The sequence below is a fragment of the Charadrius vociferus genome, unplaced genomic scaffold, assembly GCF_000708025.1.
Source record: "Charadrius vociferus isolate BGI_N301 unplaced genomic scaffold, ASM70802v2 scaffold90, whole genome shotgun sequence".
Taxonomy (NCBI): Eukaryota; Metazoa; Chordata; class Aves; order Charadriiformes; family Charadriidae; genus Charadrius; species Charadrius vociferus.
Genome location: NW_009647222.1, coordinates 7,584,964 through 7,605,333, shown reverse-complemented (window position 1 = coordinate 7,605,333; position 20,370 = coordinate 7,584,964). Strand labels below are relative to the sequence as shown.

The 20,370-nt window shown below is 36.6% G+C and overlaps 1 protein-coding gene across 2 annotated transcripts in view; it reads left to right on the top strand.

Moving 5' to 3' along the window:
* The first annotated feature begins 363 nt into the window (after positions 1 to 363).
* Positions 364 to 20,370, top strand: part of KRAS (Kirsten rat sarcoma viral oncogene homolog) — a 22,896-nt gene continuing 2,889 nt past the window's right edge. The window contains exons 1-5 of one of the 2 annotated variants that reach the window (XM_009879678.1): positions 364 to 609; positions 6,814 to 6,992; positions 9,381 to 9,540; positions 15,867 to 15,982; position 16,800. In XM_009879678.1, the coding sequence (XP_009877980.1) occupies positions 499 to 609; positions 6,814 to 6,992; positions 9,381 to 9,540; positions 15,867 to 15,982; position 16,800 (567 nt within the window). In that variant the 5' untranslated portion in view covers positions 364 to 498. The remainder of the gene's footprint in view (positions 610 to 6,813; positions 6,993 to 9,380; positions 9,541 to 15,866; positions 15,983 to 16,799; positions 16,801 to 20,370) is intronic. The other variant, XM_009879679.1, reaches the window with a different exon arrangement.

Sequence of the window (20,370 nt, the reverse complement as noted above, 5' to 3'; positions counted from 1 at the left end):
GGTGGGGTGGGGGTGTGGGGTGTGAAGGCGTCAGGTGAAGCTGTGGTCGTACCCGCCGCCGGCCCGGCCCTTCGCAGGAGGCGGGTTTGCCGGGTTTGTGGATCAAGCCGAGGGGTGGCTCGGCTTTGGTTAAAACACCCGGGAGGTTTCCCGCAGTCAGCGGGGCTCCGGGAGAAAGCAGCGGAGAGCTACATCTGTGCCTCGCAAGAAATACACTAAATTCTGAAAGAAAGGTCTAAAAGTATCCGTTGGGTTTTTACCCCTTTGTAATCGGTGCCTTTCACCTTAGCGCCCGCGCTGTGTTTCCTATGTATAATTTTGTTTGAGAAATAGCATTCCCTGATAGCTTTTTGTCTTGTCTTTCAGGGAGGGAGTTGCTTTCCGGTAATAGCAAAGGAACGTGATACTGAATGAAAGCGCACCAACAGCATCTTCATTAGTCGGAGCCTGACTCTTTCTGCTTAATGTTGGTTTCTTTGTCATCAGGTCTGCTAAAAAATGACAGAATATAAACTTGTTGTCGTTGGAGCTGGTGGTGTAGGCAAGAGCGCCTTGACAATACAGCTAATTCAGAATCACTTTGTGGATGAATATGACCCTACAATAGAGGTAAACAGTTTCATCTTACACTTTTTGTGAAGAGAGATTATCAGTAATAATGGTAGTTGTTTACTTTTCGACAGTTACCACAAAAACATAGAACAAGGCTTTATATTAAAAAGGGCTCAAAGCTAATGGTCAGCATTGGACAAGCACTGGAGAGATCGCAGTGCTTCTTGATCTGGCTGTGGAACAACAGCTGCAGTAAAAAAAAAAAACCTAGCAATTTCAATTGAAATATAGTCTCAATTGCCATGTTTTGTTGGGCAGTTTGGATGTGTGTTTGTAGGATCATGGTGACAAAGTATTTGCCAAACTTACTTGAAAATGCTTGGCAAAACTCTTCATGGCTTTTTACGCAGCCTCTTATATGTGACTTTCCTTTTTGGTATCAAGGAGGAAAATTTATAGTTCTGATACATACGTGTCAAGCTTTCTCAGCTCCTATCATTAGGATCTATTTCACACAGTGCGAAATATGTTGTGGAATGCTATGGAGAATGCACAAAAATTTGGAGCCTGATTTATTTATTTATTTTTAAACAGACCAGTGTGTGTTTCTGTATGTAGAAAAACGTTACAAGGTAGCTGCTGTAGTGGAGTCTTTAAAACACATGGCACAGTTCCTCAAAATCTGAAATTGTATTTAAGCTTTAAAAGTTGCGATATTTTAAAGGCTTTTAATGAGCAAGTAGGTTCTGCCTTTTAAATATAAGAAAAATACTAGTGTTGTCTGAAATCTCCTGTGGATCATTGGATTTAATAACCTCAGACCGTATAAAAGGAGAAATGACACTATAATTTACCCAAGATTTTTATGTTCCCAGCACTGAAGCTCTGTAGCTTATGACTTCATTTATATGTTTATACAATGAGGCACTTCCAAGCTCACTTGAAGGAATTACAAGGGGTTTAAATCTAGGCTTAAAATGGTGACTCGGAAAATGGCTATGTAGTTATTTTCAGGTAGACATAAGTGAAAGGAGCCAGTGCCCTGAGATGGTAGGAAGCTGTCTTACTTTAACCCAGGCCTGTATTTTCACTGATGTGCCCCAAGGAGAGATGTGTTGGTTTAAGTTTACCTTAATGTGCCTTTTGTGTCATCTTGTCTCTCTCTTGCATTGCCAAGTAACCTCACGTATGCTTGTAGAAGATTTTGTGAATACACCTGTGGAGAGAGGAAGACTGACTTGCGCTAGGAGAGCAGGTCTTTCAGTTACTAAGATGTGAAATCTTAAAAACATGCTTAAGAAATAGAACATGCACAAAACTCATTGAGAGCAACATGCAAAATGGGGTTTTACTTTTTCCTTTAAGAGGAACTTTGGGGGATGTTGGTTTTTGTTACTTTGTCAGTCATTACTTGTTTGTAATCATCTGGGTTTCGCTTAGATTAGAGGTGTGCATAGGCATCACAGAAAGTACTGTGGAGCTTCTATGTTACAAGTTGTCCTATAAAGCTAGAAGGGTGTAAACCATTTAGGAACACAAAAACTTAAATGCCAGTATTCCTAAATCACTTGGGGCATTTTGCTAATCAACAAGCTGAGTATTTTGAGGAATAACAAATACATTTTAATGTAAAACAATAAAAGGAAAATACCATTGCTTATAGAACCTAAAATCACGGAACTATGGCTTTTATTTAGTAGCATACAGGGTGACTGTAAGACTGGTATGGTCCAGAATCAGTATGTTCTTCTGAAAGAAAGACACATTGACTCCTAACTTTAACCTAATGGGTTTTAGCAGCATCAACAACTTGTCGCATGTGACAGTATTAATCTGCAACTCCTGCAAGTTCTTCTCTGAACACTAGTTACCATTTTTATCTTGTAAATTCTGAGACTTTGAGGATGGAGACTGTGTGTTCCTGGTATGTGGTAGATCACCTTGTGTGCTCACAGTGCTATAGAGCAATCTTGTAGGTAAGCTTGTAGGGAAGAAATAATTCAGTTACAGTAAGAGTGGTCTGTGATTTGGAGTGGCAAGCAGGTTCCACAGCATGGGCTTGTAGTTGGGTTTAAATGCGTTGATCCTTGCCTGGGCAGAATCGCATTCAGTTGAGAAGGGTTGCTTGGTTGTGCTTCCTGTATAGGTGCAATTGTGGTGGTAGGGGCTGATCAAAGAACAATAGCTGTAGAGTGTGTTTTATGCAGTATGAGGAAATAAGGCTAAAGTTGCTTTAACTGGTAAATAATAACAGTTAAGATGGTTCAGTAGTGTCACTGCTATTGTTTCTCACTTATTACTGTTTCTTCATTGCTATATGCCTGTTGCCCAAATACTAATTTTCCCTCACAGATAAAGAATCAAGCCAAATATTTTGGGGTAGAGTTCAATATTTGTTATCTATAGTGGATTCCATAACTACACAGTTACCGAATAATTTTAAATCTTTCCTGTGATTAACAAAGTGAAACTCAACACTTCAAATTCTCATGCTGTGAAGACATGATGCAGTTGAAAAGAGGAAAAAATATACTAGTTATTTAATCACTGATGCATTTACAGTGTTAATGTTGTTGCTGTCTTCAGACCTAATGATTCAACAAATAACTTGTTTGGAAAATGTCAAGTTTTATGGCCTGCTTGAGTATTTTATTTACTTATATCTGAGCATAGCAGATGATGGGGGGGTGGAGGGCAGGGGGAGGAATTAAACTGAGTGCATGTTTGGGTGGCTACTGTTATTCAATTATACATACTTTATATGTGTTTCACAATTTCATATTTTAATTGAAGTAGATGTCCAAGCACAGATTTATGGCCAAGCAATTTTAAGTGTGTTTTTTTTTAACTGTATGTACACTAACCCTTGTAAATCTGGCCTAATACACAGAACAGTTGGACTAGTGCCCTCTACTGGTCGATGTTTGTTAAATCTTTATTTGCAATACCTTGTGGGATAACATAATTTTTAAAATGTTTATTTCATTTTTACTTTTTGTTTAAAGCCTCAGGATGTTTTAGTGTTAAATATATGTCATCTTTTAAATGTCCTAGAGAAAGAGCAGCATCCTTGGTTGCCTGTCAGTGGTTTTTCAATAGGATTAGCAAAATCCCTTGACCGATTTAGGAATACTGATAATTAAGTCTGTGTTCTTAAATGACCTATGCACCTGTGAAACTTCCACCAATATTTAGTAATAGCTTAGTCCTAGTAGCTGTGATATTTTAATATTAAATCTCTTATAGTGTATTTTTACAAAATGATAGTTACTTGCTTAGATGGGATTTATTAATCAGTGTTTTTCTTTTTTTTATAGATAAACTCCATATGTAGTGTATAGCTGAGATTTCCTATCATATTTTCTTATCAGTGCTTGTGAACAGATGGAGTTATTACTCCTTTTGCGTAATTCGTGTCGATTTTTATGGCATGTGAAAGGCCAGTAAAAGCAAGCTAAGTGATTAATGAAATTAAAACTTTTTGATATAGATATGCTGAGTCGATATACTGGGGAAAAATTGCGAATTCATATTTGCTGTCAGGTACTACTTCGAAGTTGCGTTCTAGTTTGCATTTTGTTCTTACTTAATAACCTTGTACTGGATGTTTCTTCATTGCATTCATTACTGTAAATCTTCCGATGTGCAGTAAAGTTACTGGATTTTTATAAATTATGAAATTTAAAGATTAAAAGGTTGGTTTTTTCATTGTTGAAGGGGAGTTTGACCATCTGGGTTCTGCAATTGCATTTTGAAGCAGAAGTGCCACGAGTACTATAGTGGCATAATGCTTCTTTTTGGTATAGCCTACATTCTCTTTTGCAGGACTTGATAATTTTTACAGTGTGGTAACACTTAAATAAACAACTTTTATCTTGGGTATGTTTACACTGGTATTCACCATGATGGGGTTGGGGTCCCAGTAGCCTAAGCTTTTAATGTGGTGCTTCAGTCTTATTTCCTACAGTGACAAATGAGATTTCAGGTTTGATGTTTTGCAGGGGGGAAAAGAAAAAGGGGCATAAAAGCGAAGTATTTATTATTTCAGTAGCTTGGAAGGAAATCATAAGCTTGAATTTTCTCTCCCACGTCTGTCTTTTCCTTCTGCCTCAAATCCCTTTCCTAGTTAATGACAAATTTTTCTCTCCAGAAGTGGGCAAAACAAATATCATCTCAAAATGTTCCTCCTTCTTGTACCTCTGCTGTGCTTTATGCTGCTGCATCTTTGCTACTACTGCTAAGATGGGAGGCGTGCTAAAGCCAGCAGTTCTTGAAAGTGATTTTCTTTTCTTTTAAAAATGATTTTCTTTGATGAAAATTACTTAATGCTTTTGTTTTGAGCTCAGTTGAGGAGAATTTCTTTTCCTTTGAAGTGCTAAGATGTAAAGGAATAATACAGGCTTTTCAAAAAATGTTTTTCAAATTTTCAAACTAGCAGTCAAATTGCAAGAAGAGAAAATTAAAGATTTGTAAATATGCCTAGTATAATACTGAAGTTCTACTAGTACTTGTGATAAAGGTATCATAGGACATGGGGGATCTGCTGTTGAATTTAAGTGAATTGGAATAACGATGTGTCCTTTAGGGTGGTTTTGGTGTGGGTTTCTTTTTTTTTCCTTTAAGTAATGACATAGAATATTAACTTTATTTTTAAAATACATTGGAGCTTCTGTATTTGTCTCAGCTGTATCAATCTTTAAACATGGCTTATATATTTCTAAAGCAAGTTACCTACTTCTTACTTGTGTGCTGAATTTGTACTTCCGTGAAATAAATATTTCCAAAATCATGTTGGAAGTAAACTTTTATCTTTAAGGTAAACAGTCAATATTGTTTTACGTGATACTGTTAAGTGTCGTCCAGGGTCAAGATAAATGTGAGACTACAGAGTTTGTTTAGTTTAAGATACTGATTCTATACAATTACCTCCTGCTTGTTTTTTAGCATGAGTAACAGGAAAGACCTTTTGTAAAAATCCAAATAGATAGAAAATGCACAGGAGTAGATGTACTGTACCTTAAAATGGGTGTGAAGGAAGGTAATTCTGAATGAATCTTGAAGTTGGCTAGAATTGCAACTTTAATTCTTTAATTCCCTTCCCAGGAGCTTAGGTTCCTTTCTGTATAGTGTTAAAAAGAACAATAGCAATATTGTGTTAATCTCTAGCTAAAGGATCTGAAAGGTAATACCAAGATACTGTGTTCATACCTTTTATTTTTCACAAGCACTGTTTACTGAGAATAATTCATGGCACTGCTCAATGACCTAATTTTAAAGCTTGTTGACACGGTTTTATTTCAAATATATAGATGTTTATAGAAAACAGAGTTATTGGGCAAGTAATGCTTATGATGTTATTGCTAAAACTATGTACTCATAGAAGCCTAGCACCAAAAAGAGCTGTAAATAGGCGTTAATATCTAATTGCTTGGGACTTTGTACAGATTTCAGCCATTTGAATCAGTGACCTGAAAACTTTTGAATTGATAGCACTGAAATAATTTGTTCCAACATCTCTGTGAACCCACCAGGGCTTTTATGTGACTCTGTGTTGGTCTGTCATGGCTAAAAAGCTTGAACTTCAAATATATCAACTCGACTTTGATAACTTAATAACAAATATAATTATATGCATGTGCTTAGGCATACAAAAGAGACTTCCTGTCTCAAACACTGAAAGCTTTTTATATTTTGTCTCTTTTTCAGTAGCATAGATTTTTGGAGTTGTCTTGCTTGTGAACTCTTTCATTATTTTGTACAGTGTTGTGGCACAGCGCGTTTGTAAATGTACATTGAATGAAGGTCAAATTTTACTTAAAAGAATAAAATAAAATAATTGGTACATTGAGGTAGTTTAAAGAAAGTCAAACCTTTTAAAATCAGGATTACAATTTTCTTCAGTTCTTCTATTAACAGAGACAAAGGGGAGATGCTCTTGATCTGTATCCAATTTGTAATTTCTGTCATTTTGAGCAAAATAAGAAGTGCGTCCTTTTACTCTTGTGTGTGTGCATATGTACTGTTACTCACTGAAGATTCAGAATACAGATAAGAATATGTCCTTTCAGTGCTCTTTCCACTTCTGGATTACTGTGAACATGTCAATATGTGACACTGTTTTCCAGCTGTAGAGTTGGATTTTAACTCTTCGGTGTTTTCAGTCATGCTTGATTATTAGTAAACAACTTTAATATCTTCTGAGTTATAGGTGTTTTGAAATCTTGTTCGTGTTTAACCAAGGTTTATGTGTTTTTCTTTTAGGATTCCTACAGGAAGCAAGTAGTAATCGATGGAGAAACATGTCTCTTGGATATTCTTGATACAGCAGGTCAAGAAGAATACAGTGCAATGAGGGACCAATATATGAGAACAGGAGAAGGGTTCCTGTGTGTATTTGCTATAAACAATACGAAGTCTTTTGAAGATATTCACCATTATAGGTGTGTATATTGAAAGATAATTGACTAACTCTTGTATTAGGTGGATAAGTTGCTTGCTTTTACAGTAGATAATAGAATGATCTCTTCTGAAAGAGCATCTAAGGGGAAACTTGCAAATTAGCAACATTGCAACTTACGTGTGCACTTGTAGGTCTGTAATTTTGGGTAATCTGAAAATCTGCTGCCTTGTTTGCAAGTTAGTCAGGCAAAATGTCTGAAAGCTCTTATGTTATAGACTAATGTGACTTAGTATTTCTGCCTGTTCATAGTGAAGACTTACCTAAAGATAAACTGCGCCCATTCCATAAATAAAATTGTGTGTTAAGATGGAAAAACATATGCAATTTAAATTTTACAAACAATGTCAATTGTTAGCTTTTGTTCTGGGAGTGGAGGGAAATACCTGTGGAATGTTACCAGGAGACTAACGTGTGAGATGTGTGAGTCCTGATGTCTAAGAGGAGACATAGACAAAATCTGAGCTCCAGGATGACTGCTAAAAAACAACCTGTTACTAGTTTTCATGTTAGGTTGTTGGTTTTTTTAATAATCAGTTAAAAATTACAATTCATGCTTTCTTTGTCAGCTACACTAATATAGAAATAGAAGCAGTCTTTGGTGATGACCATACCAGATGATTTATAATTTAGCAGCTTACTATTATACTGAATTCTCCTTAGGTATTCTGTCAGAAGGCAATGCAAATCCCACCGAAGATCATGGAGTTTAGCAGCATCAGTCTAAGATTAGTCCCAAACCTGTAATGTTAAGCTATTCATAGTTAGGCATTTATAATGCTGTCAGATCTATGTTGCTGTATGGTGGAGGAGTGTTCTGCTATCAGTATTGCCACAAACTGAACACCTACTCATAAGCTGAAGTTGCACTTTTCATTACAAATAGAAGTTGCAGTTCTTCATATAAGGTGGGATACCATGACAGTTCAAGGTAATTGAAGTCAGGAGGTGGGACTGCCCTGATCGCACGGTTTCGTTTTCTCCTGTATGCTAGCAAATCGGCTCATTTGATTGTGTAGTGTGCTCATGTGAGTAGCTAAACAGGTAGATGCCTACCTACAGAAATAGTTTACCGCTGGCCTATCTCCCTGGAGCAGCTGCAGAATCATGGGAGTGCTGTTGCAAATGAGAGGGGCAAAATTGCTGCATGCTAATCCAGGGAGCGATCAATATTGAGAATGTGAACGCTTTCTTTCAAGACTGTTTCTTTTTTATATTTAAATTGAGCTAGCGAGCCTTTGTATAAATTTTGTTATATATTAAACATAATGTATTGGTGCTGGTGACTTCTTTAAAAAAAAAGAAGTTAAGAGCACAGCAGGGATTACTAATTAAAAAAACCTTATCTATTGCTCTCAGAAAAAAAATGGGCTGTAGAGGAAGAAGGGACAAAGGTAAGATAGGTGTTGATGTAAGGGGCGGGGGGAAAGGAGCGTAGGGGTTTTTATGTGGAATTTTCCTTTTTTGGAGGAAGAGTTGCAGATTTGCATAAGGCGGCCACCGCAGTTTATTTCAAAGAATGTGAGTTGAATGCTGGAGTTTCTACTGTGCATTCACACACCTGTGGATGACCTTGCGGACTGAAGCTGAAGGCTTCTAAAGAAATAACAGAAAACAGTGACTATATTAATAAGGAATATACAGCTAGATTATTTGGGACGGCAAAAGTAATGAAAATAATGATCGTTACTTGAGATTCTTGACAAGTACATCTAACTAGTATATCAGGATGCTTTATAACTAGTATTTGAAAGGTCTCCCTTACCAAATAGCTCTTTGTAGAGCACCAGACCAGTGGTCTTCAAAGTTTAAAAACTCCTGTCTAAATTGAGAGTTTGTAATTCTGTCTTTAATTCAGAAACCAAAAACAACCAAAAAAACCCCCGAAACCAAAACAACAAAACAAGATGACAAGCATAGCACTTTTGACAGTGTTTTATCCTATCAAATGAATTGAGTTTTATGAGTGCTGAGCATGAGATATATGTAGGAAGATTTATACCAGAGCTTCTTAAGCTTGTTCTGGCATTAGCTGTTAGAAACTTCAAAAACCCCACAAACAAAACCAACTAACCAAACCACAAAAAACAAAAAATGGAAAAAAATAGTGTAATGACAACAAATGACCCCAAAATCTGTAGTAGTTTGCAAAATGCAACTTTTTTTTTTTTTTCCAAATAAGATGATAAACTTGATGGTGACAGGATTGGTGAATTTATTTTTTTGATGGCTTCTGTATGTGCGGTAAACGAACATAAAAATTATGTTGGAATCTGTTAATTTAACTTTGTTTCATAGTTTATATGGTAGATTTTAAAACAATATTAATACCTGTTCAATAAATTGTCTCTTTTTTTTTTTTTCTCCTTAGGGAACAAATAAAGAGAGTTAAAGACTCTGAAGATGTCCCCATGGTGCTAGTAGGAAACAAATGTGATTTGCCTTCCAGAACAGTAGATACAAAACAAGCTCAGGATTTAGCAAGAAGTTATGGAATTCCTTTCATTGAAACATCAGCAAAGACAAGACAGGTAAAGCTCAAAACTTAGCAGACGCAAATAGAGAACTCTCATTTGAATTACCATAATGTTAATTCTGGGTGTGGACAATTGCTTGGTCATACCAATATATCTCTTTCTCCAGAGTAGAAATTCTTGTGGTGTCTCTTCTTTCTGTCAACTCACTGACAACTGATAATTGTTTATTAATGAGTGATTTGCTTCAGTTGCGCAAACTTAAAGAATGAGACCTGGCCTGCTATTACTTTCCACTGTCAGATGTTTGCAGCATTCTTAACATTGTGATAGGTTTTAATAGAATAAAAAGCACTCCTACTTAAAGGTGAAATGCTTTTTTCCTTAGCAAGAGGATTAATCAGACAAACAGCTGATTAGTTTATTCTAAGTCTTTTTGTTAATAACAAAAGGAATTGTTCTTTGAGGCATTGATTCAGTGTTAGTGGGATGTGCTTGACATACCTTTTACAGCTAAGCAGTTGACCATAAGTCTCTTTGAAATTACTGGATTAATTGCTTGTGTAAACTGATACTCTTCTAAGATTTTAGAGCTCACTGTTGGTTTATTCTATCCCACTGGTATAGGTGAAAGAGGCAGCCATTAGGGTCCTGTCAGTGCCTCTCTCTGGGTTTGCTATGACAAAAGTGCAGAGAGTGGTACATCTGTGTATTGAGGAGAAGATAAGCTATATAGATCAAACTGGTTCTGTACTTCTGGAAGAAAGCATCCTCTTTGCAAAATTCTGATTTGTGGTTTTTCTTTTGAGAGTAAAGACTTACTATCAGTACCAATGAGATCAGTGGCTGAATAACTTACACTCTCTGAAGAGTGTAAGTGGCTGAATAACTTACACATAATCAGAAGTGTTACATGCAAGTTATGAATTAGGAATTCGGTGTAGTAGAAGGAGGCAAATAAGAGCAGAATACTGCAATTTGAGTAACTGCTCAGTGTAACTAGTAAATAGATTCAGCTGCATCACTTGGCAGAATTTCCTTATAGACCGTATGTAAACTATTTTTGGATATAAGAAATGAATATTTTATTAGTGCAAATTTGCTGCACCCACCCAAGTTTCTGACAAGTTGAAACCTGGACTAATTAGTAAAATTTCACAGAGAAGTCAAAGGAATGCTAACTTTTGGCTATAGAGAAAGTCTCTGTTAGGTAGGATTAAACCCCCAGAACTACACAACTTTAATGGCTGATAATAAATTAGCCCACAAAAGTGTTCTGAAGAATGTGGCGTATAAGTGGACTGAATAATTACAATGTTCTTGTTTGGAAAGTCCTGTATGAGCGACTGTCATTGAGATGTCAGGATAAAAAAAGAACAACTCTGAAATTTTGTTTGAGGTTTGAAATAATAGGAGTTCTGTACTAACATCTAGATTTTAGTTTGTTCAGCCTGTTTTGTAGAGCATCAGGCTTTGTTGAGGAAACATTCCTTTTGCGTAGCCACTTTTATTAAAAGTATCTTGATGTGATGGTGTATCTTCAGCAATTCCTTCTCCCCACCCTACCTGCAGCTTACTCCTACAAGCAGCCCCACTATGCCTAGCCCATACAAAAACGCATGCTCAAAAATCACCACTCCTGTTCAGTTTTATAATCTTTGTTTACACAAAGTAGTATCTGCTTTTTTTATCTTGTGGACTTTTAAGAGGTCTGCCGGAAGTTTGTACTTGTTACAGAAGACAATAGATCAGTCATATATGAACTGTCATTCTATAATTTCACTGCTATTATCTGTGACTTTATATTTCTGGAGGTGCCAACTAAAACATTATAGAAGGGATCTGACTCTTGGCTTTTATTTTTTCAAAGCTGAGCTTTACACTCCCTCCAGATAAGACTCCCTAAAGGTGTCTTATAGATTTTAAAACAAAGATGCCCAACAGACTCTGAGAATGGCTTCTAAAAGTCAGAATCGCTAGGTACAGTTGCTGATTCTTTAGCAGTGCTGTTCATAACGTGTGTTATGAAATTGCTTCATAAGATGCTGTGTTAATAAAATATTTTTGAGAAGACAAAAGGGCTCTAGAGAAAGAACCTGATCTTTAACTACAGCAAGATCATCTAAATATTCATGTATGTGCTCATGTGTATTTGCACATATCACTTTTGATATGTGCACGTGTATACATGTGCATTTACATACAATTATTCAGTCATGCTGTCATATATAAAAAAAAAAAGTCTGTGTATATATATACACCCCCCTTCCAATGTAACTTTTTTAATTAGGGGTTTCAAAACATTTTGCGAACTGTGTGTGGCCCACGGACTATACTTTTAGTGGGCAGCATTCAGTCCTTAGTTAAAAATAAATAAGTAAATAATCTGGTCCCCTCTGGTTACATGCAGAACTTCCAAGTATGGACTGATGGAGCTGGTGGTCTGGTAGCTTCTGGAGTCTACAGAAAGTCTGACATGAATATTTAGAAGTAGGAACCTTCTTTTCCTTTCCTGTACGTACCTCCCACCACACTGAAACGTCAGCACTAATGCCCTGTCGAAGGGCCCTCACCATCATCTTGCTTCAGCCCTTCCCCATGTCCCACTTCTGGAGCTCAGAGAGAATCAGGAAGGTTTCTGGGGAAGGAAACAGGGAAGATGGAAATGGAAAGGAGTTGTCTGTATAGTCTGTTTTGATTGCCAAGACACTTTTTTTAAATGATGGCATTGTATAGTCATGCAGAATATCTCAGTTCTAATTAAGTCAGTTTTTAAGGTTTTCAAAAATTTATAGACCAGGTCAAAAATAGGAAAGAGAAAAAACACTGAAATAAAGGGCAGAAATAAGTTGTTCTAAAAGTTAATGTATTGGTTTTTATTTGGTTCAGACTGGCAATAAAGATGTAAACTTTAACTTTGTGCAAAAAGGTTGTGTTTTAAGTCAAATCCCTGTGTGAATTTTCATACAAATCAATTGAGTTAATCAGTGAAATATTTGCTTAGTGGACCCTACAACTTGGGTATAAGGCTACAGACTACTATTTTTAATTAGACCACTGACTGAAAATAATATAATGTAATTTATGAAAAATAGTGGTAGTCCTATTTCTAAATGTAAACATGTGTCGGTACTGGTGGTTTTGTAAGGCATGTTGCATCACTTACGCTGATAATTTAGACAGCTTAATTGCATCAACTTGCCATTTTTTTAATGTTATATACAATATCTGTTTAATGATATTGTATGTGTTTCATTCCAAGCCATTTTTAATGTAGTTCGTGTGTACAGGTTCCATTTTTAAAACTTTGTTTTCACTTACAACTTTGTCAGATCTCACAATGTGGGTTGAGTTTTTTCATGTCACTTTTCCAAAAAAGTTTAGTCCTTCCCAAGAACAAGGCCCCAGGAAAAAAAGAAAAGTTTGGATAATGTTGAAACAAATTCTGGCATCCAACTTGTGTGCTGAATGACTTCCAGGATGCTGAGGAACCAGGTTTGTTCTTTACCTAATGTAAAGGTAAATAGGTGCAGCAAAAAGGGATACATGTGCACAATGGATAAAATTCAGGTAGGACAGACAGCTGTAGTTCTGGCACTTCTTAACTTTGGAGTGATTAACTTTGTAACTTTAATCACTTTGTGCAATATTTACTATTAATTTACTGATGTATGTCTGGTATTTAACCATTGTAGGATAACACGATAACACTATGATAACCACCATAGGAGCACTATAACCTATAAGCTAAATGTTACATGAGCTAGTCAATTTTTGCAGGTTTGTGTATTCTCCAGTATTGGGTAAGATGACTTTACCACTACAAAGTTTTATGTTGGGAGTGCTTTTATGCAAGTGAGCAGCATTATTTTTGCTCCTGTCCTCATGAATAATTTTGATTTTATTTGTCTAACAGTTGGTTTTAGGAGACCAACTCTGATAAAGTTTGTAAAGGTGGACACAACACTTTTGAGATGTCAAGGCTAATTTTCATTAGTTTCCTTTAAGTGCTATTTACAGAAGCAGAACATGTGAAAATTCCCATTTCTACTTTGGTATGTATTTGAAATAATACTTCTTTGCATATAGTCATATTTTAAATTGAATGTTTGGCTGTCTCCTAGGAGTCTAAAACATGTTGAAAACATTGCCTCAGGGTCGTGGGTTCTTTGGGCTGTTAAAGTAAACATCAGTTTAGATTTTGAAGTTTTTAATATCTGCCAAAGAATACTTTTGCGTCCAGTTTTGACAGCTGACAGAACTGGTTAATGATATTTTAGATATATGGTCCATGCTCATTTAAGGAAAAAATACTGAAGAATCTTAAAAGAAATTGGTATTAAAATGACTTAAGTTTATAAGATTGGCACTTAGCTCTTCTAAAGGTCACCTTGTGCTAATGAAATTAGTAAACGTGTCTCCACAGATTTTCTTTCAGAATAATTTCCTCAATAGGATTCATAAGACTATTCTTGGTGGTGGCAGTAGTAGCAATTTCTCACTCTGTCTGTGTCTCTCCCCCTCTCTGCATTGCTAAAGCAAATTACAGCTCATATTGGTGATGGGAAAGTTGGCAATAAATGTTAACTGAAGAATTGTTATCTAATTATTCATATGAAAGCTCTATAATCAAATTGCATATTTCTACTGCAAAACAGTAGATCTGCAAAAAGTGTTGATTCTTGTACAGCCTGTGCTTTGGCACGTAGCAGCTGATCAATGTTTTACTGTTTCCTCTTCAGGAATAAACTTGAATTTCTTCCAGGAAAACATGAAAGTATGAGCTTTACTTGATTTTTGGTGTTTTTTAATGGCTTTCTTTACATTTTGCAAACTCTCAGACCAGGAATGCAAGACTTGTCACCTCATCAGTACTTCACTACATGCTAACAGGGCAAGTTATATACAACAGAGAAATACAATCCGAGAAATAAATCTAATTAATTTAATCTTTAAATTCAAGTGGCTCTAGTTCAGGAGAACCCTCAGATAAGCAGCAGTGTGTTAAGAATGAGTCTTCAATGTGATAACCTATGGCGCAGTTCAAGCCAAATGACCCAATAACCGTGGCAGTAAACGTTAGCTATTTTTGTTATTAGGTGCATAATATGAAGATGGTTTGGAGAGACAATTTATGGAAAAACTGCCAAATAAAAGCCCAGATTGGACATTTGGGTAGTAATAAATTTCGGGTCTTAAATGCTGGTACTGTTTTCCACAATCATCAATCTGTTCTGTTTTAATTTTCAAAGAATGAGTTTGTATTAAATTAACAACCCTGTTGATCTGACTAAGGAGACAACTGAGATTGACAGTAAGGCAGAGAGATTTGCTCTCCCCTTTAAGAGCTGCACCTAAGCATTTTGCATCTTGTTACGACAAGAACATCCTCACAAATTAACATTTTTAAGTTTGTGCATAGATATACTCAGTTTAAAATGACAGATATTATAACTTAAAGCTGGTGCTGTACCTCTTTATCTTGTATTTGCTTAAAGATGCCTTCAGTCCTCGTAATTTTTTTTAAATCCTTATGATACAATGATATCCAAGTGGCCTAAAAGCAGAGCTGCAGAAAGGTAGGATGTGAGACCAGAAAAGCAAAACACATAGCTCTTTGTCATCTCTGCAATACTTGAAGAGCTCTCCTCAACCAGAGGAAAACGTGAGCAGCTGAACTTCACAGGCTGTTTGCCCTTAGGTAGCTTTAAAAACAATAGCGCCCCAAATTTAGTATTCTTAGAAGATTTTATTTCTTTGTAACCTCTTAGGAAATTACCTGGTTAGACTTTTTCTACACTCTGTTTGTTCCACAGATTTTTGCAAAGAAATTATACCTTCTTATATAAAGAACAGACATAAATGTGCTTACTTTTCTTTGCCTGCCTGAACGGTAACAGGTTCTCACTTTGGCTAAGCAGCGAAAATAGGTGGTTAACTGTGTGTATTTATAAGTACCCCTCAGTTACCAATCTAATAAGTTTTTGTGCCTGCTAAATACAGCCATGCCCACAAAACTGTGTGAAAAGATTCAGTAACACAAGCAGTGTTATTTTCAGCGTGGTATGCAGTGGAAGATAATAATTCTTCTTTTTTGTCCAATTGTTACCTTGCACAGAAAAAAAAAGCGTAGACATTCATAATAATTGGTAATCAATAAATTCTTTGAGCGTGCCTTTCATGCTTGCATTAAAAAGTATTTATTAAGCAGCAAATGTGCAAGCCCAGCATTTTAAATATATAAATGGAGATCCATATACTTCTCTCAAGTAAAGCTTATAATTTCAGTGGTTTTGTTGTGGTTTTTTCCCCTGCCGTGGGTGTCCCAATATGTCACAATTGTTAATGAAGCAGTTTTTAAGGAGTTGTGTTTTACAATGCAGAGAGTGGAGGATGCTTTTTATACATTGGTGCGAGAGATTCGACAGTACAGAGTGAAAAAAATCAGCAAAGAAGAAAAGACTCCAGGGTGCGTGAAAATTAAAAAATGCCTTGTAATGTAACAGGGTAAGTTTTGTAATGTAACAGGGTAAGTTTTACAAATCACTTGCCAAATGAAAATGATTGACAGTGTCTTGCAAATCAGACATTTTATGGCTAATTGATGACATAATTTAAGATAAACCAATCAGATTTCAGTATAGTAGTCCACAGCAGTATTCCTGGCAAACACCCAAGTCCTATGGATTTGCTTAGTTCCATGGCTTTTTGATAAATTATAGAATCATAGAATGGTTTAGGTTGGAAGGGACCTTGAAGATAGAGTTCCAACCCCCCTGCCATGGGCAGGGACACCTCCCACTAGACCAGGTTGCTCAAAGCCCCATCCAGCCTGGCCTTGAACACCTCCAGGGATGGGGCATCCACAACTTCTCTGGGCAACCTGTTCCAGTGCCTCACCACCCTCAGAGTAAAAATTTCTTAGTATCTATTCCAAATCTACCCTCTTCCAGTTTAAAGCCATTCCCCCTCGTCCTATCACTACATGCCCTTGTAAAAAGTCCTTCCCTGTCTTTCCTGTAGGCCCCCTTTAGGTACTGGAATGCCACTAGAAGGTCTTCCCAGAGCCTTCTCTTCTCCAGGCTGGACAACCCCAACTCTCTCAGCCTCTCCTCATAGGAGAGGTGCTCCAGCTCTCTGATCCAGCAGCTGGCATACAGGACTTCTTAACTCTCAGGCCCTTCCTTATGCCATGCCATTTTCCCCTTTTGTTCCCCCAGCTTAAAAAATTCACTCTTCTCATTTCCAAAAATACCTGTTTTCTGTTTTTATCAACTATAATGCCATGAGTGATTGAGATTTGGACAAAATGGTAGGGTTTCAGTTTTTTGAGGGGCTTTATAAAGGGGGTGGCAAGAAGCAACAGTGGAGTAAAACTGGAGAGGAAAAAAACCAAACCAAAACAACAGAACCACCCCCCCAAAACAAACAAGCAAATAGTAGATAAATTGTCACAAAACCGTGTTGTGGTTTGGTTGTTTTGGTTTTTTTGCACACTCCTGTAAGAAAAAAAGGGAGAAGAGGGAAGAAGAAACTGCAATATGGAAGAGGTGCTAGGTGTAAACCATTTCCAGTGCTTTTTGAACAAACCATCAGAATAGCTCCTTGCATATATTACTGTTCCATTAATTCTTTACCTCTTACTACACCACTGCAGAGTGGGCTGTTACTCCTTACGTACTTATCCAACAGGAGGATGACCAGGAATTTCCCAGTGTGTAGAACAAAAACTGTTTGCTTTCCAAGGTGTTTTTTCATACTTCAGAACATCTTGCAGAGAGGCAGTAGAATTTGAATTGTATCCTAAAGAGACTGTCACAACTGTAGAAATACTCCCTTCAATAAGGTAGTTCTATTCCTCTTCCAGGGGACGGAGGAGAAATCTTATTTCATACCAGTTTTTACTACAGCTTCTCAGGCTTATTATGGTCTCAGCTTTTAAGTGATGAATGACTGCTCTGAGGTAATTCTTTAGATGTTTCCTTAAAGATACAAACAGTATCACAAAGTGTATCAAAGGTTTACTTTGCAGGAAACTGGAAACTTCAGTTAGGAAACTCCCCAGTCTTGCATGCAAATATCAATAAAATTGATGCCATCAAAATACCTTGTTTTATTCCTTCCTAGTTATCAAAAAAAAACCAAACCCACAACCCAACTAACAGCAGCTTGGCAAGATTACTTTTGATGAGAGCACTATGAATTGAATTGCTTAAGCCTCGTTCACGTAGCCTTCTGAAAACCAACTTTGCCATTTCTTGCTGTCTTACTAATGTACCTCAAAGTAGAATGTCTGTTTGGATACTAGGACTTTAAAGATCCTGAATTAGGTCTGCTTTTCCTCTCTGTGGACTTCCTTGGGAGAAGGAGAATGGGATGGTGGGAATTGCGGGTTTCTCCACCTCCCCCCCCCAGTGGAAGCATCAGATTTCAAGATTCTTTTTGATAGCTCATGCTTTCTTTTTACCAGCTACCTACTTTCTCTCTGCCTGTGTTCAAGAAAAAGATAGTTTGGTTTTGTTGTTCTATTTTTTTTTTCCCAGATGGAGGAAATCTCTTTTGCCAACAATGGATATTGTTGGGTTTTTTTTTGTTTGGGCTTTTTTTTGCCATACACTATTTAGAAAATAGTCTTCGATGTAAGACTAGAAATTCAAGAGTGTCTGCTCAGGGGAGGAAACATTTGTGTTTACGCTCAGGTGAATTCTACATAGTATTCATGGTCACTTCAGCAACTTTGTGTTTAGGAGGTTAAGCCGGAGAAAGCGTATTCCTAAATTATTGTAGTTCAGCTGTAGTCCAGTAGTGATTCTAGTGGAATAAGAAATCTGGCATTTAAAACAGTCTGGCTTGTATTACTTTCCATTCAGTAAGAAGATACACATCAGACTGAAATAATATGTAGTAGATAAGCTAAGGAGAGCAGCACCTAATGATGTGAGTCTTTCAGCTGGGATTTGAGACTTCAAAAATATTTGTTATAACACAGTTTGCAGTGACAGACAGTATTTATTTTCCTTTTTTGTCTGTGGATAATCAAATTTGATGGTTCAGAGTGTTTTGCTACCTCTTGGAAAATTCAGTTTATCTCCTTGCTGTTTATGGGATGCCTTCTTAGTAATATTAACCTTGTACAAGGTAAGTGAAAACTATGACTATGCAGATTACATACTGTTAACTGCTGATGCTTTTCAAGAGGTTCATTCCTTTGCCTGTTACTCAGTAAAACAGAAAGTACATAACACCTTTTGCTCAGTTAACAATTTCCAATTGGCAAGAAGAAATTTCTGAAATGCAGTGTAAAATCCTCAAAAGATCCTTCCTGAAAGCATTGAAGATTTTACATAAAAAGCATACTATAATGAAAAGTTTCTCTTAGGCATAAATTAGACATGTAGATAAGGCAATTCAGATTGAGCTGGGTTAATGTTAAAATGTTTGAATTACTAAAGTTCATTAATTTCTAGAATCTGGATTAAAACTGTAGTTCCACGGGTTTTTTTCCATAGTACTACTGAGGTATACAAACAGTTTCTCCTCGTGACTGATATGTGTGTGTGCATGTATGTGTTATATCTATAAAAAATATTAAATATATATTAAAAAGACTCTCTTAAACAATTTAAAACTTGTTTAAAGGTCTGCTTGGGTCTGGAATCTTGAGGAATTCCCAATTCCTTATGAATTTAGGGTTTCTTACTGACAAGAGTCAGGTTAGTTGCCGAGTCTTATACATACTTACAACCATGTAACCACATATGCAGCTTTCTATATGGTCATGGGGCCATGTGGGGCTTCAAAGAAAAGTTGTAGCCAGGAGCAGGCTGTTTCTGTGGGAACTGTTCTGGGTTTTCTGTTCTGTTTGCATTTTGTACTTGCCCTTTGGAAAATCAGGTGCCAGGAGCAAGCTCTGTCAATGCACCTTTATTGAGGCAGAGTGGTATAGTCCTGAGCATGCACAGTGTATTCTGAGGTTTTTATTCCTGAGCCTGGATTTAAAGCACTCATTCAATACATCTTACGCTTTCAGCAAAGCTTGCACACAGTAACCCCATTGTTAGAGGAAGGAAAGTCAGCTGCATGCAGTCCCTTCTTACTGAAAGAAGTAACTAGAAAGGTTTATTGCCTTTGATCTTACAGTATTAATGCCTTTAGGGGCCTTCTGTAAACAGTATCCACTACTTACATTTAAAATTTAATCCACAGACTGAAAAGTGAAAGACTTCAGTTTATCTTGAGTTCTCCAGTTCTAATGCAGAAATATTCTAAACACAGTTTTGTATGTCATGTTATATTCATTACCTGAATTTATGACAAATTGTGGCAGGACCAAACTACTGAATACATAATTAATAATTTTAGAGGCTTGATCTACAAAGGTGTAAATGCAAGGACAAAGCTAAGTCAATTCCCTAGTATGAAGACTTCAGCCTTAATTTTGCAGTTATGTGTTTAAAGGTCCATAATACGCAATAGTCTCTGGATATTACTTTGTACAAGTTATTTTCTCTGTATTTATATTTATTTTAAAATCAGTTTAATGAGGGAGGGTTGCTCATTTGAAGACCTAAATTGCAGGTTTTTGTTTAGCATGTCTCATTTAAAGACATTCCTGAAAGCCAATGACTGTCCTCGTAATGCTTATTTTTTTAACACGTTAATGATGAGCGTGAAATACTGAAAGGTAGTTTTGTAAGGAAATGTGAACAGTCTTGTAGAATAATATTGTGCGGAGGTTTTTCTTGTATCATTCTTGTGTTCTAAGAATGACACCGTTCTTCTGTCTGTTGTGATTGATTCTTAATGCTTTCCTCCTAGCTGGCTGTCTGGGATGAGAACTGCAGTAGATACACTTTGAAGCATCGCTATTTCTAGATCATTTCCCTA